The sequence below is a fragment of the Falco punctatus genome, assembly GCF_963210335.1.
Source record: "Falco punctatus genome assembly, chromosome: 8".
Classification (NCBI taxonomy): domain Eukaryota; kingdom Metazoa; phylum Chordata; class Aves; order Falconiformes; family Falconidae; genus Falco; species Falco punctatus.
The window spans coordinates 32,337,051-32,359,735 of NC_137588.1; the positions used below are offsets into that span (position 1 = coordinate 32,337,051).

At 49.2% G+C, this 22,685-nt stretch overlaps 1 protein-coding gene across 1 annotated transcript in view; it reads right to left on the bottom strand.

Annotated features, from left to right (window-relative positions):
- Nucleotides 1–1,579: 1,579 nt before the first annotated feature.
- ITGB5 (integrin subunit beta 5) overlaps nucleotides 1,580–22,685 on the bottom strand; it is a 66,459-nt gene continuing 45,353 nt past the window's right edge. The window contains exons 11-15 of the mRNA XM_080399207.1: nucleotides 8,460–8,682; nucleotides 7,660–7,763; nucleotides 4,059–4,175; nucleotides 2,725–2,891; nucleotides 1,580–2,168 (exon numbers count right to left, since the gene is read on the bottom strand). Coding sequence (XP_080255333.1) covers nucleotides 2,073–2,168; nucleotides 2,725–2,891; nucleotides 4,059–4,175; nucleotides 7,660–7,763; nucleotides 8,460–8,682 — 707 coding nt within the window. The 3' untranslated portion in view covers nucleotides 1,580–2,072. The remainder of the gene's footprint in view (nucleotides 2,169–2,724; nucleotides 2,892–4,058; nucleotides 4,176–7,659; nucleotides 7,764–8,459; nucleotides 8,683–22,685) is intronic.

A 22,685-nucleotide genomic window follows, 5' to 3' on the forward strand; every position in this document is an offset into this window, starting at 1 on the left:
AAGCTAAAACTTGCTCTGTCTATTTGTGATGATTTTTTTTAATTGTTTTCTATTTTTTTGACTGTTTTCTATTTTTTTCTTTTGTGACAGTGATGAAATCTATGTTGCCAGCCTGGCACTAGGCAGTGCGATGATCACAAGAACCAAATTTGCCCCATGAATGCTCCTTCCCAGCTGGCAGCATTAGTCCCAGGTATTCACTATGCAACATCTCAGCCTGCAAACTTTAGCCTGGACTTCAATATCGTATAGGAAACGTGGAGCTCTGAAGAACCACCCCTCTGCAGTGCTCAAGCCTGCCCTATTGCTCTCCGCGCTGCAGGGAGGAGGCAGGGCAGCCCCAGCCCACCCATGGGTGGGTTACACCAAGGCAATGCCAGCATTTAACAAGAGCCTGCCCCTGCACTTGTTTGCAGGATGTATCCACTCTCCACCCCTGCTAGGGCAAATGTAGTGGAATCAAGTGGGAAGACAGCATACAGATTTCATGTATTCGGGGTTTTTTACCACACCTGATCAGCGCCGATGCTGCCAATGTGCCACTTGTTACACTCCTAAAAATCCCCGTGGTATTTGTAGTATGGTCTGCTGCATTTCTTCAGTACTGCTGGTAGGAGGAGGGGGGACCATAAAGTTCTTGATGGAGAGCTGTTTATATTGAGCAAATAAGAGTTTCTGTTTATAAAGGCAAAAGCAAATATATAAAAATAAATCCGGAAGGATGGGCCCATGGCCCTTTTCCAATGAGAAGAGCAAGTCAAAACAATAAACACCATTTGTTTTTGCTTTTCCCTGGCAAGCTTCCTTCAGCTGACTATTGCATGATCTGTTCAGGGCGAAGAGACAAGCAAAAAAGAAGAAAAAAAAATGGGAGAAAAAAAAAAAGCAGCAGGCAGTAGCAATTGCTCTGGCTTCTTTCTCCAGCTGGCGCTGCAGCCCTGCTGCAGTCTGTGTGGGTTTAAAGCTGCAGCTGTCCCCAGCTCCAGAGGAAAACAGATGGGGCTGGGGGAACAGTCTGGGTGGGAACCCAACAAAACCGAAGTAAAATGTATGTTGTGAAGCAACAACACGGGGGTTTATCCAGCTCCCTTCCCAGCCAAAAGCTCAGGACTCCCCTGCTTGTCCAGCCGGGCTCCGCTGGACCCCACAGCAATAGCCCTCTGGTAAAAGCAGCAGAGGTCTGGCTGTGCTGCTGTGCGCTCCCAGCTGCCCTCCTGCAGGCAGGATCCACCCGGGCCGGACGCCTACTTGCACACCCCAAGGAATGGGTGTTTGATTTATTTTCCTCAGCCTCAACTCCCACTTCCCTTGGGCTCCTACCAGTTTCCCATCTGTTTAACGCTGCTGGCATGGAGCAGGAGCTCCCTGTGGCACTCCCCGCCCTGGGTCAACACCAAGGTATTAAATCAACATACCTTCTGCGCAGGCACTGCGGCTCCAGCTCCTATTTTTATAGCCATGCTTTGACCGATAAGGCTCCATTAATAAATCAATCAGGCAGCACCACTGTTGCTTGCAGGAGCAAGCCCCGGTTTTGGTGAGGGGCTCAACAAGGAAACAATGAACTCTACTCACAGCATCATATATGCACAATAGTTTTATTTTGTTTTTTATATAAAAAAATTCCTAAAGACTGCAGAACTCTTGGATCCTAATTTCTTACACAAATGCTTCCAACACCCTCTTCTTATTAAACTAATTCCCCCCTAACGACTTGTGATGGTGTGGGTTCCCCTGATTCTTGACCTAGTCCCCCTTTCTAATGGGATATGTCTAAAGCTGCAATATGGCACTTGGTTGACTTAGTTGGCAGGTTTAATATATCCAGAAAGCTGGGGTACGGAGTCGCACACGGCTCAGAGTCCATCAGCACGGGTGGGGAGCCTGCCTTTGTGTCCATGCCTCCAGAATGAACCAGACTTTTCTCCTTACTGTGCAAATAAAAGGCTTTGGTCATCGACCAGTCCTGTCGTAAGGGATTCTCACCCCTGAAGAGGATCCCATCTTCAAGTGGGGAGGCAGCATGTACAGTCAAGCAATTGTCCACAGCAGTCTCAGGCACTGAGACCCCCTCAGTCAACAGTACCGTTGTAAGACTTGTTGAGCTTGTTGAACGTGAACTCTACGTTATGCGTGGAAATAGGCTTTCGGTAGAGAGGATTGGATGCCTTTGGAGAAATGAGCAGAGACAAAGAACAAACGTCAGGAACAAAGTCCATGTCATGGTGAAAAAGTGTATAAACTCCCCTTCCCGTGCCAATTAATTTGGAGATACTGCTACACTTGGCTTTGACTGAAATGTGCATTCAGATCCAAAGCAGTGGTGTTTGTCCATCAGGACAAACTGCAGGCACAGGTGATGCCCTCAAATGCTGAGCAACCCCACCTAAAGCATCCTGGAAGGTCCCCCTCATAGACCTGACCAATCTGTCTGCCACCACAGTGAGGGCTTGGTCCCCACTCCCCTACCTTCTTCAGCCCTCCCGCACTGCTGGGAAACACAAAGGCTGGGTATAATTTTGGTATTGTAACTTGCCAAGGGGAAGGGCAGTGTGATGCGCCGAACCCTGGAGCTCTGCCGCGAGATACTGCAGGGCACAGGCAACCACATCCCTCACACCTGCCACCCTTCTCCATCACTACAGAGCTGTTTACTGCTGGCCCATCCCAAAAACTGCCCCCCTCCCCCCGCCCCCATCAGCAGCACCCTTGCCCTGGGCTCACCATTTCATATCTGGCCCGGGAACGTTCACTCTGGAATCGGTCGAACTCCCGTCTGTCATGAATGGTGACAAGCAGCTTCCAGAGCGCCAGCAGGATGATGCCGATCAGCACCACACTGCCGATCACTGCCAGCACGATCGTCACAGCGCTGGGGGCTGAGCTGCATGCTGGTAACAATGGGGAGAAAGTAATTAGCTGTGATGTGAGTGTATCCCAGATCAGGATACCAGGACATAAAGACTTGGACCACAGCCACTGAGCAAGTGACCTCAGGGCAGTGCTAGCAGCAGTGACTAAATTAAAAAAAGCAACAGTCCTCTCTGAAGCCAAAGGGTTTTTTTCTATTAAATAAATTCCTGGCTAGAGGCAGGTCAAAGGCACAGGTCTCATGGACGTCACTGGAGCCAGGATATCACGTAGTGCCTGAGGGGAAGAGCAGTGCTGCAGTGCCACCATCCAACAGTGGCGCTGGCTTTAATGCAGGTGACCCATGTAGGACACAGAGGGTTAAGGTGCCTCTGGCAAAAGCCACCTCAGCTTCTGGCCCACATGGAGACAGGTGATCACTAGGCACTTTAAATAAGTATATTAACTGTTGGCTAACCAACTGGTCTTTCAATTAAGTGCAAGCTGCAGCACAAATAAAATAGAACGTGCGATATCTCAGACTTTCCCATACCAGCCTGTGCCTTGGAGGAGCAGAGCAGATTGTGAGAAGCTACTGTTGAGTGCTCACCAGCTTGTCCTACAACACCATGTGGGGGTTTCTGTGAGAAACTGCATTGCACGTGGTTAAAATAATGCTGAGAAGCACAGCTGTCTGAAACGGCCTGGGGAGGGGAGCAAGGGCACACAACCCTTACACTGCCTGGACCAGAGCTAGCTCCTTGGCAATGCAGAAATCCATAGGTGATGTGGGCTTTCCTAACATCCTGACCTAACCAACAGCAGCACCAGGTGCTCTCTTCTGATATTTTGCTCCCAGTGGCTGTATCTCCAAGTCAGTACACGGCATGCTTTTTACTACATAAATAGGCTGGATTTAATTTCAGCATCCCAAGCTGGCAGAAATCTCTGCAGCCACTTGCTAGCAATGCTGGTGGCTCAGGTGCATGTTTCACTCTGAATCCTTTTTTACTAAGTTGGGAGCATTTGGGGCTGGGATACAGCACTGTAAACCACTTCGTTTTAAATCATCCTGGTTCATCTGCTCATGCATGCCCTCGTACAGGCAGTGGAGCCAGCCTTTCTGCAACCCACCAGGTTCCCCAGCAGCCTGTCACCTCTCCTGAGGCAGCCTGTGCTATTAAAAGGAAACCCAAGGGAGAGCCAACCTGGCTCTTTGAGGACAGTGAGGTTGGATTTCCCACTGGCAAGCTCCGAGTAGGTGAACTTCATGACGCAGTTGTTCACTGGGTAGGCGCAGAGGATCGTGTTGGGGTCATCCGTTTCTGAAACGAGATGCAGAGTCACGGAGTTTCATTTCGTTTTTTTTATATTTTAAAAATTCCTAAAGATTGCAGAACTTTTGTATCCCAATTTCTTACAGAAATGCTTCCAACGCCCTCTTCTTATTAAGCTAATTCCCCCCTAACAACTTGCAATGGTGTGGGTTCCCCTGATTTTGAACTAGTCACCCTTTCTAACGGGGTGTGCCTAAAGCTGCAATATGGCACTTGGTTGAATTAGTTGACAGGTTTCATATTAGGAATTAGCACAATTCTCCTCTGCAAGCTGAACAGACCTTCCCACTGGCGGCTGGGAGTGGAGGAACGGGGAGCAAGCCTGGAAAGCGGCACAGTTTGATCACGATCCCTGCAAATTGTAACCGAGCAGTGCCCAGACTTACTGCTGGAGAAAACGTGGCACTCGGCAAACGCTGCATGGCAAACACACAACCTCACACATACACACATTCTTCCTTCACACAAGTCTGCTTTGGCAATAAATGCCATTTTCTTCTTATTTTGTTAAATTTCTTGAAGAGTGGAAGCTGAGGAGAAAGCAAGAGGCAGAGACTCAGCCTGTGAGGACAGGGGCAGGGCCAGCAGCAGCAGCGGCCCACGGCTGGCTCCTGCTCCAGCTGTGCCGAGCAGCTCCAGCTCCGGAAACAGCTGAGAAGTTTGTTTTTAAAGAGTGAGATAGAAGAGGAAAATGGGAGAGGAGGGGGAAGGGAGGAGTTGGCTGGGGAGGAGGCTGCGGAGATGGGGGAGTTGCAAGAAATGAGACTACTTGATTCTCACGGCCATCCGGGTGCTGTTTGTTTGCCTGTTCTACACACCGTGCTCTGGTCACTATTAGAGGCTTCCTGGGGAAGGCCGCTTCACAAAAGCAATGGAAAAGTTTCAGCAAAGCCGTCATCTGGCGTTTGCAGCTCTAGCTTTCAGGGGTGATTTCAGCAGAGCCACTGCCCTGCATGGTGCAGCCTTGGGGTGTCCCTGCTGCAGAGATGGTGCCTGAAGCGAGATGGGGCAACACCTCCGGCCATGCCAGGTAGCTCTGCAGGAGCACATCTCTGCGGGCCTGCTGGGGCTCAGAGTTTCAAGGGAGGGGAAGGGATCTGGGCACCTGGCAAAGATATGACCTTGGCTTAGGCACCTGGAAAATGCTTCCCCCAGCTCTCCTCCTCACTTGTATGTGTGCCTGTCATGCTGAAAAATGATCGTCTTGATGACCACTGCTATTCCAGCCCCTTATCTCTCTCTTGTCTGTTTGTCTTTCATTTCAATGCCTTTGACCTGCTTTCAGCAGAAAGATTAATACTCTCCATTTCAACAGCTCTGAGCCCAGATACAACTGCCCCTCTGGTGAGTCCTGACGGGGTTCCTGGTGTGGACAAACCTCAGCTGTTCCTACCTTGGGACAAAAAAACCTGCTCTACCTGCAAGTGGTATCAAAGGCAGGGCTAGAGAAGTGCTGGTTGTTACAAACCAAAATACTAATTATATTAATATAGATAAAACTTTCATGTTTCTTGACTTTAGCAGCAAATCTTAGCTCCTCCAAGCCCAGCTGCTCTCAGTCCTGTCCTTGTACCATTATTAGAGTCATTATAGTCTTGATAGTAATGATCTCTGTTGGTCTTTATTAGGTTTCAGAGACCAGATGTCCACAGTGAGGTGTGACGGCCCCATGGACCTTTCAGGTCCACTGATGTGTGCTGTTGGCAGGTTCTGCTCAGCACTGGACGTGTCATGCTTCTCTCATGTTGAAAGCTCCTCTCTGGAACCATCAGGAATGGAAATGTAATATTGCAGAAGTGAAGAAGATCCTGCAGAGTACAATTCAAGTCATAGAAGCTTCCCAAAAAGCATAATTCTGTTTCATGAATCCAACGACAGGTGCCTCTGCTCTACAAAGCTTTGGCTGCTTCATACCCAGTGCCAAAAGGCACTTGGGATCTTCCAGGGTATGCTCATTGTAACTCAGTACTTAAGAAGGTCCCATCCTTCACTGCCATGAAAATGCAGACCTATGCCTTCTGTGACAAATACCAGCGTTTGGCCTCAGCAGGGACTGTTAACAAGTGCTGCATAACACAAAAGCCCCTGAGGACCAGGAGTTGCCTGAGTCTGCCTGTGAAGAAGTCTGTAGTCTCCAAGGACTTTCACTAGGAATATTTTGGTTTACCTTTTTCTCTAGCAGCACAGATCTCCAAGCTGCAGAGTGACCTGAGCTCCCAAGAGCTCAGCATCCCCCATAACCTGACAACAGCATTTCAACAGAAGAATAAGCATAATTCCCAAAAAAGGTCTTAAAACAGAAATCTGGCTGTGGTTCTTTCTGAAAACCATGCAAGGGCTTGGAAAACCCCAGCCCAGCCTCACCTCCCTGGGTGCAGTGAGCACAAAAGCTGGCTTTGGCATGGCACAACACCCAAGCAGAAGAGTGGTGCTTTAGTACCCGGTATTTGCTGGCTCCTAAGAAACACAGGCCAACCAGGCATCAGAAAGGAACTTGGTGTGGTTTGGAAGTGCCTTGTAACCTCTCACAGTGTGCCAGTGTAGGTGCAGTCCCTGCTAAACTGCAGGGAGGATGGAGAGAACAAGAGCAAGGCTCCCAAAGGGAAAAGCAGGGAACCCCACTGGTGGTAATTTAAAAGCTAGACACTGGATGTGAGAAGAATCAATGGGAAAAACATTGCCTGCAGACAGCTTGGCAGGAAGGGAGAGAAAGGGTGAGCAAGGTAGAGCACTTCTACTTCTATAAACTATGGGGAGAGGAGGAAATGTCAGATGTGGACAGTAACTTATCCCTGCTTGATCTCCATCCCTCCCCCCCAAGCAGTATTGCTAAGGCCAAGGTCAGGATTGCAATTAAAGCTGTCATAAGTTTGGAACCCCTCTGCTCCCCTAAATAACAACCAGGGACTCCCAGAATGGAGCTTCAAAAGAAAGGAAGAAAGTCATCTGCTGAAGGACACACATGTGGGGTGACCTCCAGAAGAGGATACAAAGGGCAGGAGAGGAGCTTGCCGGGGGGACTGCTAGCAGTCAGTTTCGCTAAAGCAGAACTCATCATCTCCAGAACAGCTTTGCTTTCTTCTTCTTCCTTTGCTCACTTCTGCCAAGATGAATTCTCAGAAGATTAGAGAATGCCTTTTTGGGTGATATGTTGTCATTTTGCACTGTCTCACAGCTCATCATCTACTGTCTCATCTGATCTCGTCCCACTCTTTGCTCCTTGCATTGGCAGTAGTGGAGAGCTGTGGTAAGAAGTTACTTAAAATCAAAGGGTTTTTTTACTTCAGCACAGCTTGCAACCCAGACAGAGGGTCACACATACCACATATACACGCTACATACACACATACATTTCTAAATACCAGGTGTTCCCTAAGGCTTTCTTTACAGATATGTCTCGGTCTGGTTAAGAGGAGTTCAACACCACAGTCACTGGCTCCCACCGTGCGCATTCCTGCTGCTGCTTACTTACCGAGAACATCCACCGTGGTGATGATCTCATCCTTGCAGTGCTTTTGGCAGGTTTGGTTATCAGCCAGTCTTCCTGAGTTAAACAGCTTGCATTCAATGCAGTCCCTGCAGAAAGACACACGGAGGGGAAGATTAAGCACCCATCAGAAACCACGTGAACACAGAGATTCACCCCTCGGAAAGGGACTCCCTGGGTGTTGGGCTGGAGGCTGCACACATCAGCACCACAAGGAAAGAGCAACTTCAGGGCCAAGCATCTCCATCTCAAGGATGGATTTATTCTAGCAGTGGATTCAATGAAGGTGCAGAACAGCTGGCAGGTTTGGGGTCCATTTGCCCTTTGGATGTCAGGAGCTGCACATCAGCTACTGCAAAATCCATCCTGCCTGAGATCAGGGCAGGCAGCATTGCTGTTCCATGCCAGACTGAGGCTGATGCCGAGGGCACCTCCACAGCTGCGAGTCAGGCAGTCATCCCCATCCTCCCCTCCTCTGCAGCTTGTAGCTCTCTGGGCCCAGATGTTTGCAGCCCAGGGTGCAGCAGAACTGAGGTTGCCAGGCTTTCCTGCAGCGCAGGATAGTGCTGGAAACCAACAGGGACACAAACCTCCAAACCTCCATGAGGACTTGGGCAGCAACACTTGTCTACCTGGGATACTCTCATGTAGCTTATCGTGGGCTCTGAGCAGCGTAGGCTTGCCTGGGGCTAATCACCCCTGCCCTTAGCTGAAAAGTCTCCCAGGAACCAAAAAGCTGCCCTTCCCACCAGTGAGAAGCCCCTCCTGAACCCCTCTGTGAGTACCTTTTAGTGCTACAGACACCTGGGCAGGTGGGACACTTCTCACACGTCTCTCCAAAAGCCCCCGGCTCGGTGCACTGACACTTCCCACAGATGCAGGTGCCCCTGCCGCTGCACATCTGCCCGTCACTGGAAACACAGCTGTCTGTCTCGGTGGAGCAGTTGCAGTTGTCCCCGATGTAACCGGCATGGCACTTGCACTCCCCGCAGTGACATTCTCCATGGCCTGGAGGCAAGAGCAGGGAGGAGGTGTCAGCAGCATCCTGGGCCACCGCCTGGCACTGTGGCTGCCCCTGCACAGGGGGGATGAGCAGCCCAGCAGGAAAAGCTGCCAGAGAGACCTTACTTGGCAGAGTAACAAAGAGATGGCAATGGAAAACACCTAGATATCAAATTAGTATCTATATTTATCAGCAAAAAATACCGGTTTACAGCTCCCCCAACTTCCCTCTACAGTCACTCAAGACAAATGGGCACCTCTCCCTTCCTAGGTGGGACCAGGTGGCCAGAACAGGGGCAAAAACTGCCCTTGGGAGGTACTAGCAGTGATGGTGACCATGGGGAGAACAGGGCAGTTCCCCTTGAGCAGACACAGCCCGCAGCTGGGCAAGGTGACTTTCACCCCAGGTCCATGCCAGGAATAACCACCTACCAACCACTGTAGCGCCCAAACACCATTAGCTGGCTGAGACCACATGCTCCATCCAGGCGTCAAGCTTGTTACCCTCTTATTTTCCTCTTTCTGGATGAGGGTTCCCAAGCATCCCCCTGTTTTCAAGGTACCCTTTCAGACCCTCCTGGCGCACCCCCATTCAGCGCTTGACAACAGCAAAGAGAACAGCCGAGAGCACATTTCAGCAGAGTGCTGCCACACGCCTTGCTTACCGCAGAGTGAATATTCCCCACGCCTGCCTCCTGGTGCCCACCCCTGCGCACCTGGGCCTTGCACGGCACTGCGCCTCCCACCCCTGCAGGAGATGAGCAGCATCTCTGTCATTGACACCCTGGTGCTTCCTAAGCATTGCTTGGCTTCACTTGTGTGCCCACCTGAAGGCTGTGGCTGTGCTAGGAGGGTCGTGGCTAGTCTAGTACCATGATTTCCACTGCCACCACAGTACCAGAAGTATTCAGGCTGATGAAGGGTCTCTGACAGCAGCATTTTGAAATGTGCTTCTCCAACCAGATGTGTCCATCTCAGAGGCATGGCACTGGGTGGACAAATACTTCAGGGCACCAGAGGATGTGGCAGTTGATGTGATCTCCCTGCTAAGCCCGTGAACCAGACAAGGAGGCAGCACAGCCGGACTGCGACCAGTTTTCTTCTCAGTCTTGCTACAGCATCAGATTTTCCTGGCAGAGCTGCTGCGCCATAGCGGGTGGCCCAAGCCTAGCCTTCTCCAGGCCACACCACTCAACAAGGAGTATTCCCCTCCACACTTCCCTGCCCACTGTGGACCCTGAGCTCTGGAGATCAGTATTACTGCTGAGCCCTCAAAACGGTGTAAAAGAGGGGGATCCTGTGAGAGCTTCCACGTTTACTGGGCTGGCTGGAGTTTTGTATGAGTTAGTCTCTTATTTCTCTGTCTGAATCGAGAGATACGAAGATGGGAATGGAACAGTGCTTCCTTGCTGGTTTTGAGCGCAGGGTTTAGAAGAAAAAAGCCTAGCAGGTCAACCATTTCATAAGGTCTTTCTACCCTTCTTTACTAATAGTTTTGCTTAAGAAGTACTCCCCAAAACCTTAAAATGCCTTCACAAATTATTAAATTAATAAGCACCATCTCCTGTGTCCAAGCGAGACCTCTACATTCCAGCCAGTACCAGGAAGGTTGCTGGGACCAGCTGAACCTCCCCCCAGGGGCAGCTCGCAGCAGAGATGGATGAAGAACCCGATCCAGTGAGGGCACTCCTTTACTGAAGCATCCCCTTGCAGCCATGGGGTTTAGCCATGGGCTGAGAAAGTCAACAGACTTTAAGGCTTTCATTGACGGTAAGTGGAGTGGCTGGCTGCTGGGCATCTGATTTCACAAAGGCATCCATCAGCTTGCTGGAAATACTGCTTGAATTCCTCCTTGGTCAGTCCCTAGGAGAAGGGATGCCTTTGAAGATATAGTTTATAGAGCTGAGGGATTTGTATCCTGGGCTCATCAGCAACCTAATTACAGCTCAGCTTTCCCACTGGAAACAGCCTCAAGCACCTCAGACGAGATAAATTACATACACGCTCCTTTCATCGGCACAAAACTACTGATCTCCATGCCTCTCCCACCACTTCAAAATTACCAGAGAGGCTGTGGATTGTCAAGCTATATTCCTTGCCAAAAGTCATGGCAGCACCTTCTGTTTTACTAGGCATCTTCTAAGTCCCAGCACATCACAAGTTGTCCCCCTTCAGCCTCTTTTGCATTCCCACCATTTGCTTTGGATCCAGCCTGCAAACGCAAACATTACTAGACAGAGGAGATTATGTTTACAAGATCTCTAGAGGTGACCTCCTTCCCTGCCTACATCTGATGGAGACTAAAAATCCCTTGCTCTGTTTGCCTTCATGACGACAGCCTCGCCCTTTCCCCAGACACATCCATCCAGGCAGGTTTAGTTGGCCCCTTCCCTTCAAAGCTGATTTTGAGCCCGTGGACACAAGCAAATCAAATAGAGTGGCTGGCTTATATTCACAATTAATACAGGCAATCAGGCTCTCACACACAGCAAGTTTCGTGCCTCCCTGGTAATGCATGTGTCCAAATCAGCTGTAAATCATCGTTTTCTTAAACAGGCACTATTTCAAGGAATCCAAAGCAGCCGGCATTAGGAATTCATGTAAATATTCTCATGCCTGAATTTAAGCTGTGAGGGTGAATGGAAGAAAGCCAACTGCATTCATACTGCCCCATGGTCCCGATCTGGGTGGGAGTCACTCCCTGCTCTTGGGCAGAGGGGTAGAGCCCCTGTATCATCAACCTTACCTCAGTCCTCCTAGGACACTACAGAGCCCAGCACGAGATGTGAATCCACTGGAGATCTGTCCCTGGACCATAAAATGGTTCAGTTTTTAAAACAGTCAGTGCCAGGCCAGTATAGCAGGCTAGAAAGACTGACATCCCTTCCAGCCCCCGGCAGGCTGGGGATGGAGCCTGGAATTACTGTCCCAGGGAAGGGAAACAGCTATTTCCAAACAATTCATCCTATTAAACCACTGCAACTGGAAGACTTAAGGAACAGCATCTTAAAGCAAGCAGTTGTAGTTATTAAAGGGGATGAAGAGAAAGCCCTTGTACATGAGGATGACTAAGTATGGGGTGTGAGCTTAAAATGTTGAAATGTGTTTTCTGCCTTAGCCACACTGGCTCAACATACAAGTCACTGGCTGAAACTCATCATGGGGAATGTGCCAAGAGTGGGAATTTCCATGCTGACCTTTAACAGCAAAGATCTTCACTGCCTGGATCAGCTTGAAAGAGTGACCACTCCTGCAAACACCATGAGCTCTACTTCTGGTGCTCTCCATCCATCTCCCACACAGCCTGAAGACTGGAGAAATGCCGTGAGCGGGATACATTTATTTCTCAATGAGTCACCCGACTTCTCAACATCCACCTGGAGCACTGGAGATCGGAATCCACTCCGTCCTCTTGCTCAGGACACAGCCTGAGAGGAGCCCTGAGGCAATGTGGCAGCAAGTCTTTTGGTGGTGGTGACCCAGAGCTGAGGCTTGCAACACACAGAGTGCTACCTGGTATTTGTGTATTTTGCAGCAAAATGTGCTGCATGTTTCCAGTCACAGCTATCCTATGGTCACACGCAGTGCTGATGGGGTTAAGCAGTCCCTATGTCATGTAAGACCATGCCTGCAGTAAGCCTTCCACCACTATGTGGATGATGAACCTAGTTTTACTTCCCAGTTTCATTTCCAAGATGAGAACGTGTACTCAGTGAGGGTGTATTTTGAGACATCTCTGCACCAGAAGAAATCTCATGGTGCAGGACATTACCCTGGACTTTAAAGCCCTTGAACTCTTTGAGTTTGCATGTTCTCTATTCAAGCTGGTTTGTGAAGCCAAAAGACATTAATTGTGTTCTCCAAACATAACAAGAGATGTTTTCTTCTGTTCTCACCCTTGAAATAAGACGAGCTTAGATGTTTAAAAGATCCAGATCTAACTGGGAAATGAAATGCTCCCTCTGAATCTGATAACATACTTTCCAGCCATCTCTTGATTGTTGGAGGGGCTAACACGAAACACATGTCAAGGAGGCTGCAGAAACACGCTGGGAGGGTGTAGCAGAGGAAAGCGATGCTTCTGTGGGGGGAGAGCAGTTCCCAGACTAAACCTGTACTAGACTGGGATCCAGCAGGGCAGGAGCCACGGGTGCACCACTGCTTGTAGGCACCCTCTTCCCAAGAAGGCCACCAAGGCAGACAGAGACCTGCAGCCCAGCCAGCCTCTCCATCTCTCTCCCTGCCCTGAAATACATCCCCATCCCACTGCCGTGCCCTGGCTGGGCTGCACGTCTCATGTCACTCAGGCAGCTTTTGGCAGGACAACCAACTGTCCTCGTTTCACCCCAGCCACCTCTGCCTCTCCCCCTGGCTCGGCTGCCCGCCGGGATGACAGCCGCACACCCGATCCCCTCTGCCCTCACCCCAGCGCCGTGCAAACCTGGCCAGGCAGCCTGGCACCGGCGCTGTGTGCCGTGGCTCCAGTCCCTGCGTGGGGCTGTTGCCGGTGAGCAGGAATCAGGATAGCAGCTTCTGGCAGAACCCTCCAGCCTCTGACCCTGATTTCATCCCGGGCTTCCTGACAGCAGGCTGCAAAGGGGGACCCTGCAGTGGCCGAGTGCGTGGTGGGACAGCTTGTGTGCCCTCTGGGATAACTATTTGCCTTGTAGGAATTGCCCCAACCACCACTGCACCAAGAGGTCTGAAAAGCAATGTGCTAAAAGCTCTGTCACTAGGTCTTTTAATAGAACGTAATTTTGCTAAAACCCACTGCTTCTGGTGACCACAAAATTACACAAAAGCACCAGCTTTCTTTTGCAAGAAATAAAAAATGACCCCAGCTTTTACGGAGGGTGAGACAGGGTTTGAAGACAAGCTTCTCCAACACTCATTTTTTTTCCCACCTTCTAGAAAATTAAGTTGATATGCCTACCATACACAAAAAAAAAAAAATCCTGATGATTTTTAAGCCAGGTTCTCTGTTTCTGAGCACTTGGGAGGGGAAAGGTCATACTGCATTTTCTTCCTATTAAATCACACCACTTATTTTTGTGCCTCCATGCTCACATCCAGGCTTTGGGTCAGGACCTTCAAAATGCTATGCTTTTGTGATTTTCGGTTACTTGAACAACTAGTTTGAAAAAACCCACTGAAACGCCACAGGAAAACCAATTAAGAGAAATAAGTTATGGCAAGAAATTTCCAGATTCCCTGGTGCCATCCCTTTAATGAGCCCTGGCTGCTGTGCCCATCACCCGGAGTCCCAACACAGAAACCACACGTTGTTTGTACTCCCTAGGGGTGGATGCACCAAAAACATCTGCTTACAAGAGAAGAAGTCAAACCTGACCAACACAGAGCACTGCCTGAGTGTTGGTTTTGTACCAGACCAGCCAATCTCTCAGCTAAAGCGCTCGACGCCTGCAGGAGAGGCTCCATGAACGGCACATATTGAGTGGGAGGAGGAAGGGCAGCAGAGGCTTTGAACACTTGGAAAATACAGACCTTTCCGTTTGGGAAAGGGCTATGGTAAGACACAGTGCCTGCTTAGGCAAATAAATCATTGACTTCCCCACTAATCGCTTTCCATGACTCAAAGCAGCCGCCACTGCACATCAAGAGGCCAGGCAAGGCGAGGCAGCCTGCCTGCGGCACCGTCCTGCTGCCAGATGGTCAGCACCGGTGGGAAGTCAGGGAACGCTCATGAAATTTTAAATACTGGGGATGGGCTTAGGACCCCTTGCCTGGGGACACTAGTCTGCCAGGGAAACAAGGGTGGCAGGTTGGCAGGAGCAACCCCAACTTCTGGAGCCTAGGGAGCATAACAACCTCCTTGTGAAAAGGAGGTTACCATATAAACACAGACACACAAACGTCAAAGGTCCAGTGTTTCTGTGCAAACTGAAATGCACTCACTGACCACCTCCAGTCACTCCAGAGGAGAGCTTGCCCACACTCACTGATCCACAACGCAATACTGAAACAACAAAACAGATGCTAAGAGGCTAGCGATAAGCAAATAGTGCTTTTCTGTACATTATTTACACCAGACACCATGGGTCTGTACATCTTCCCACTGCATTAATTTCAAAGGTTATTTATATTCTGAAGCACATGGGTTTGGCCAAGAATTGACAAGGCTTTACATAAGCTTTTATTTCAATAATAGTGCTGCTTGAGTTCACCAGTCATCAAAAATACCATCACAAATGCAGACTAATGAAACCAAAGTTGAAGGAATAAACACACACCTGAGCTGCTGATTCAGCCTTGGGTACCACAAGCCTCATCACCAGCTCCACATTACTGCCAGCATCCCCCACGTTGCAGCACTGTCATTACAAAAAAACCCCTCAGCCCCCCAGTTTCTCACTCACTTGGGACCTTCTGGGTTAAATAAGCACTGGGCAGGGAAAACAGGGCTTTGGAAACTGCTGTCTCATGAAGGCAGCTGAAAGCAATCCAGGGCAGGCGGATTTCCTGCAGCAGCTCTGGCCAGCCTTTCCTCATTTTCCTTCTCTCTGCTGCAGAAGGGGAGCTGAAATGCAATCACAAGATACTGCTGATGATCCACCAGAAAGCCAAGACGGGCAGTGAGGACTCATTTCCTGAAGGAGATCTAAAGCTGCATTTCTTAAAATAAAGCCTTCCTTTTTTTTTTTCTTTTTTTTTCTTTTTTTTTTTTTAAGTAAGCTCAGCACTTCACAAATCTCTTGACTTTTGCTTATGTTAGTGCCTCAGCCGAGCCTGCCACACGTGGCCCTTTGGATGGAGACCCAGAGCTGGGAATTGGAGCTTTTAGGTTCTGCTGCTGACTCTGCTACTGATGCAGGGAGCGATACAGGGTGAGGGCTGCTGCCAGATGCTCCCAGAGATGCAGCACTTCAACCCAAGCAGGGGAAACTGGGATGAGTGTGCTGGTTCCCTTAAAGCTGTGGGTCCAAATATCATCCCACCAAACTGGGCACATGCTCATCCTTGTCTTTGTCATCCCTTAAGCACCTGACATGGAAGGCACTGCAGAAACTGCTAATAATTTGTACTATTCTGTAAGCCAGAGAGGAAGGTAGGGGTGTAGGGGGATATGAATCTTCTGGGTTTTCTCCCTCTTGTGTTTCTATCCAATCCTGTAACTCAAAAAAGTCTCTGTGCCACTGCCCTTTTCTATCAACTTCCATCCCTTCTCATACAGGCATTTATTGGGTGTGAGGGTTTACTGGGTCTGCCATGGAACGCACCAGTGCCTGTTCTACCACAGTGCTCCTCTCTCCAGCCAGCTCTCTGCCCCCCTAACAGATGAGACCTGCTCACAAAACTCCCTCGATGCAGCTCTCCCTGTTTGTTTCCTTTGTCCCCACAAAGCCTGACAAAGAAAACTGCTTGACGAAAACTGGTTTCCATTTGGCTCTCCCAACCCTGTCCAGATTCCACCAACACCCATGGGTCCAGGACCAGGAGCTTCTCCCCTACTTACATACTTCTTGGCCCATCTTTTTGCCTAGGTCTGCTTATACAACTCTACATTTAGCCTCCAACTTTTGTCACCGTGAAGACTCCGGAAGATTTAGAAATATGAGGTGACATATGGTGAGCATGCAGTTAGATGAAATGCAGATGAAAGGCTTGAGAAAAGCTATAGTATTGCAACCCTTCCACTGATGTGTGGTGCCTCCAGGAAGGATGAACTTCATCCTCCTGCTCTGGTGCCTGAGCAGGCTCCTACCACCCAAAAAAACTCCAGATTTTTCCTTAAAATAAAACTTGGCTGCAAAACAAATCTGTATCATCCCAAATGCTTGAACTCCAGGGGCAAATTCTACAGTTGTCTATCCTTCAAATGAAAAGCAGTGTAATTCCCACCCTGTTGAAGCCCAAGTGGGCTAAATGTCCTTTCAGCTGGACCTTGTTAAGAGGAGTGGGCTCTGGAGCAGAGAGAGATTCTTTCTTTGCAAAATCCATGCTGTGGGAGCCTTGCCCAGTTCTGTGTTTTGATGCAAACACATAATCTGGTGCAAGTTCACCAAAGGTCCATGGTTTTGGAACAGATTCCTCCCTTCCCAAGGAAGCTGAAAGAAGTCAGAATCTCATTCAAAGTAAGACAAAAAAAAAAAAAAAAAAAAAAAAAAGAGAGAGAGAGAAAGAAAGAATGAGCCCACAGCCTGTGCTGTACTTCCCTTTCAGCTCAAGTATTTAAATTCGATTTTTCAATCCAAACTAAGCAAAAATCCCAAGTTGTCAGTGCATGTCAACAAGAAATACAGAAACCCAGAATTTCACTCACCTGCCAGTCTGAGGCTTTCATCTGCCTCTAAACCCCAAATACAGCATTCATTTCCAAATGTCTATTTCTGTTAATTACTATCATCAGAAGGACCAAATGCAAATGCCAAACTCAGTGAGATGCTGGCCATAAAGGCAGAGCATTTAAGAGAGTTTGTTCTAAGACCATCTTCTCTCATAGGGGAGCAAGCAGACAATGAGCTGTGTTTTCGAAGTTCATCTTGCTTTTATTTGGGAGCTTTCTACTTTTCTGAGATATGGGGTTCCCAGCTGTGGGAGGGGGTGGCTGCAGCTGGATGGGGGGGGTTGGGTACATGCATGCACCATCAGATGACACCTCCAGCTGCAACCCACACGTTGTGCCTCTTTAAGAGCGGAGACCCACAGACAGAGCTCTGGCTCCCATAAATGTTGAAGACGTCACTTCTTTATTCTTGAATTCTGCCCTGGCATTTAATGCCTCATTAGCATGCATTAATGCTTGCAAAAGGTCCGCTCAAGGACAAGGAGAAACCCCAGTGAAAAGAGGCAGGAACAGCAGCGCTCTGTGTGGGTTGGTCCTCCAAGGAGCTGCTGCCAGCTTTGGGGAGAGCTGCAAGACTTTGACAGCAATGAGGGCCCAGGCAGGGGGAAAGGCGGGGTAAGAAAGGGCAGCCTTGCTCCTTCGTGCCAGAAATGGAAACTCTGGCGAAGCAGTACGCGATATGCTGGGGAAAGAAAGTCCAACTCAATTGCTGTTTCAGTGTGAACAACCAACACAAACCCTCAGCGCGAGCAAGGTAGGGCAGGCAGGGTATACCTGCTGCCAGAAACACAAAGGATGATGAAGAATAAACACAGCACTGAGCAGAAACATGAATGGAAGTATCATTTGTGTTCCCATGAGAAATCCATGCAAAGATCATAAAATATCTCAAGTTGGAAGGGAACCATAAAGCTCATCGAGTCCGACTCCCAAATAATCAATTAATATTAACAGGCAAAGATGTAACGGTAACGCCTGGTGGTATAATACCTAACACTGAATTCGTTTATTGTGAAAGAAAACCGGAGGAGCCCACACATCAAACACAGAGCATTCTCGCGAAGAACCATCCACCTGCACTGAAACACAACCACCTCTGACCTGAAACACAGCAGCTGCGCTGGGAGACATGGGGGGTTGTTAGCAGAGCAATCAGAGGAGGAACCAGGCATTTTTACATGCTGCAGCTACAAGCACTGGCCAAGCTTTCACAGGTCACGGCCAGCGGGCAAGGGTCACCCTGTGCCATTTGCCCTAGCCCAGCAGCCATTTGAACCCCTTGGGATCTTCAGCCTTTTGAATGGTCACGGAGCAGGACGGGGAGGCGCACGCTCTCAGCAGAGGGGAGCAGCACATGTCTCAGGATTAAATTGGAAAGAGAACAGAAACCACTGTTAAAGGGGAAAAGATAAATTCAGAGAAGAAGCAGAAGAGAGAGATTGGGGAAGGATGGAAATTATGCCAATCCAGGGGGAAGTGGCTGGGAGGTTTCAGGAGCCTCCCAAGAACCAGAGATACAAAGAAATACACGCACTGAGTCACCCCCACTCCTCCAAAAGGCCACCAAAGATTTGCATGCCAGGCAAATAGTGACTTCATGAAGATCAAATTTGGGATGCAGACACCTTCCACCCAGCTCTCAGCCCCTCTCTGCACTGGGGCTATCAGCCACAGCTCTTGGAGATGAGCACACCCAGAACCACATGGGACACGATGATGAATTTGGTAGCTTAAGACAGAGAGACCTCAAAGCCACCTGCAAGGAGTGAAGGAGCTGTCGGGAGTGAGAAGCTGGCTGCAGAGACTCCAGTGAGACAGCATTAAGGACAGGTCTCTTCCGAGGCGGTGGTTTATGGAGTGCCTGTCTCTCTTGGCTTAGGGCTGCCAAGAGGAGGGAACATGTGCCCCAGCCAAAGCCCATCGATGCGACCTAGAAAGCCTGCACTGGCAGAGGGTGTGTTTTAAATAAAAATCCTCCCTGGCTTCTCTGTTACGAAAACCAAGCAATTCATTAACACATGGTGACAGATACCAATGGTCAGCAGTAAAACCCCAACAAGGTGCAAGTGCCTCCATTTCCCTGCCTGGCTCCAGCCCTCCAAAATAATAGTGATAGATGCTCAGGATGCCCTTTGCTTGCAAGGAGAATTGAAACACTGCTGAAGAGGTATGCGAACAACAGCCAGCCACCTTCACAGCTCCTGGGGAGTCTCCACCCTTTCAAATTATCTGGGAGCCAGGGGCTGAGCATCCCTGCTTCCCATCATAGAAGGTGCCACCCCAGCGTAGGGTACAATGCAAGCATGAGGCACTGTGGGCTGACTACAGCAAGTAAGAACCTCCAGTACACATCCCTGTGGTTTCTCATCCTCTTCACATTGTGTAAAGAGCCGAGAATTTCTCAATTACATTCCCCATTAAAGGCTGAGAGGTTTCAAGTGTTTGCTTTCAGAGCTCACAGCCCCCAAGCCAAGCACTGCCAGACCCAGCCTTTTGGGAAGGCACCATGGGAAGCAGTCCGGGATGATCCCAGCTCCTGTCACCATAGTGAGACCTGAAAGCCAGCATCCTATGTGTGACAGCAGCAGAAGGCTCCTCCACAGTTCCTTCCCTGCCTGTGGAAACATTTTCCAAATCACTGTGTGAGCAATCATGCTCTGCCTCCCCAAAATGTTGCAATGGCACAGCAGATCCCACACGTTATGGAAGGTCAAGCATGAATGCAGGAATATCAACAACTGACATCAGAAAAGATCTAGTTTAAACAAATGTGTTAGGGAAATAAAAAAGGCAAAAAAAAACCCATCAAAAAAATAAGAGAGTAATTTTTCCTGATTTGCGGCTCAGCTGTCATTTGTCTGCACAACATCAGACACAGAGCCAAAAAAACCCTGCTTGTCTGCAGGGCAAGAGCAGCATCGGTCTGAGCAGGGTCAAGGCGAATTCAGTTGCCTGACTCCATCACAGCCCCCAGCCCTGCCTGCCCCAGCTGGCCTGGACATTACATAGCATTAGGCTGACCCACAGGGTGGGAGTAAATGGAGATGACCTAAACCTTACATCTTTTTACACTAATCCACATGATTAAAGTAAGCAGAACATGCCCAGAACATGCCCAGCTTCCCAATTTAACCCCGAAAAAGGAAGAGGACAGCGGAGGTCCCCCATTTGATTTGTTCCTCAGTATATGTTTGCAGTCTATTCTTGTTGCAGCCAAAATGTTTCACAGGTGGAGGGGAGATGTAAGCTGGAGAGGGGATGCCCATCCAGCAGCAACACCAGGCCCAGGCTCTCCCACCTCAGTTCCTCACTGCTACGGGACACAGCAAGTCAGAGGTTTATTTTTTCTTATTGTTCAGGGGGATTCTTTTGTTTTATGCCATGCAAACATCTCGGGGCAAGGACTTTGGCTGAGCAGTTTCTGCAGGCAATAAAAGCCAAGGCCAAACAGGAATGCAGCAAGGACAAAGGTTTTTTGGAAGCTCTAGGATAAACATGCAGCCCGACTGAGTCTTGACCACATCTTAAAAGTGAGATGTTACTGCAGTGCCATCTCTTCGTTACTTATTCTGGCCATAAGGTCCCCCTGGGCTACCCAGTGGCTCAGTAGGCAGGAGACCCCAAGATGCCTGAAACCAGGTTTGCTGGCTGCTAAGAAGGAGCGATGGGCACCCTGTGCCCCACGCAGCATGACAGCACTTACATACCCCTCTGTTTTCTAGCTCAACCTCAGCTGGTTTTTTAGCTCCCTGACCTTCGGTGGGGAAAAAGAGACACAGTAGTCCTATAACCCACCATAATGGAAAAGGGTTTCAGCTCAGAGAACTTTACTAGGTTCAGCTCACCCCAGAACACCCTCCCCATGCTGTCAGCCCTGACAGCACATGCAGCTGCTGCCTGCCCCCCCCCCCCCCCCCCGCCAAGCCCCCCACCTGCTGCTAATAACTGGGACCACTAACAAAGTGGTGGTTTGCACCACAAGGTTGCATCATGGTGATGCAAGCTGACACTGCATCCTCTGTCACCAAAATAAGCCTCAGAGATGCTGGTAGACATGTGCTCCCCATCCTCCTCCAGCCTGGGGAGCAGAACAGGATTGACCTAAGGAACAGCCACCCTAGAGACGGAGCCGCATCTCCTCCATAACTGCATGGCTCACGGCTGCACAAGCACTTAGCAACAACCAAAGGATTATTTTTAACCTCCACATCTCACAAGGTTATTTCATCTCTCCTCTTCAGGTCCTGTTTTGCTAGGCAGTGCTCAGATTCCACCTTTTCAGAGAAACTATATAAAAAGCCCCAAAATCAAAAACCTAAAGATAACAAGACTTGACGTGACTTAAAAGAAAACATTGCAGATGTGGTTTTGTCTCCGTTCCCTATTCTCTTTTATGCCGCAGGCAACCCTCTTCCCTTCTGGCTACAGCTACATTTGCTTTAATGCCACCACCGCCTTGGCACGGGCAAGGCAGTGGGCACAAGCAAGCTCCTCTTCCTTCCCAAACCACACTCAACCCATCAGCTGCACCTCAGAAGTTAATAAATCAAATACTACCCATTTCTTTCTTAACAGCAACTTCTGGTAAAAGCTTACCCACTAGGCATTTAGAGAATTAAGGCAAGAAAAAAAAGGGTTAAATCTGGATCACCTTTATTCCCACACCTGAGCTTTCAGATGCACACCAGCATCCTCTGTCCAGGCACTACCACTGGGTAGGTGAAAAATAACTACAAAAGTAAGGGTGGAAAAAAGTCTGTTTCCATAAGATATGTCCATGGGCACAATGATTTGTAACAGACCCAGCCAGAAACCCCAGGGTGAGGATACCAGTGGTGCCATCAAACTGGAGCGCTGCTTTCAGTGCACAGGGCCCTATTGCACAAAACTAGGAACTGCCACGCTGGTGCCAGAGCCATCACCCCCATCGTCCCCACAGACCTCCCGAAAACACAGTGCCACTGAGCACCGCTACGGCGCCTGGGACAGGGAATGCCAAAACCAAATTGCAGAAACAGGAGTGAGATTTCTAATTTGAGGTTGTTAAACAGAAAAGCCTTACCTCACTGGGCCCTAGTACAGGCTAAAACCTCACAGTGCTTCCCCATTTCACAAAACCAAGAAAAGGAAGCGTTCAGAAATAAATACTGGGGACTTGTGTGTCCTTAGCAGTTTTTGAAGTGGTTTCTGCAGGGCTCCTGGAGTTGTGCTGCATGTAGCTTAGCTGTTCTGTGCGAAATAAGCCACAGACTTTCAATGAGCTGTCACTTCTTAAATCCCATTTCAGAAGCAATTCTGGCACTTGCACGTATTTGCAAATGTGACACCCAATGCCTTATTGCTGACCCAAGCTTTTCATGTCACTAGAAGCCCTGTACCGGCAAGCGAGACCAGACTCCCAGCTCCTATGCGCCGAGGCATCGCCATCTCACTCTGCTTTAGCCAGCCATGACCTTTAGTCATCTCTAACCAATAAAGACACTTGCAGATGCTTAAGAGCTAGAGAGAAGTTGCAGGGCTTGATTTACAATTGCAAAGCATTTATAAATCTGATTTATTATCTAATTCTAAAAACACGAAGAGAAACCACAAAAGACCTGATCCCACAAAACTGCACTACCAGCAGTGGCTGTGTTGCTCAGGCAGTGTGGACTTTCAAGACGAGATCCTTTCTGTTTTAGGGGGTGAAACAGCTTGCAGCATG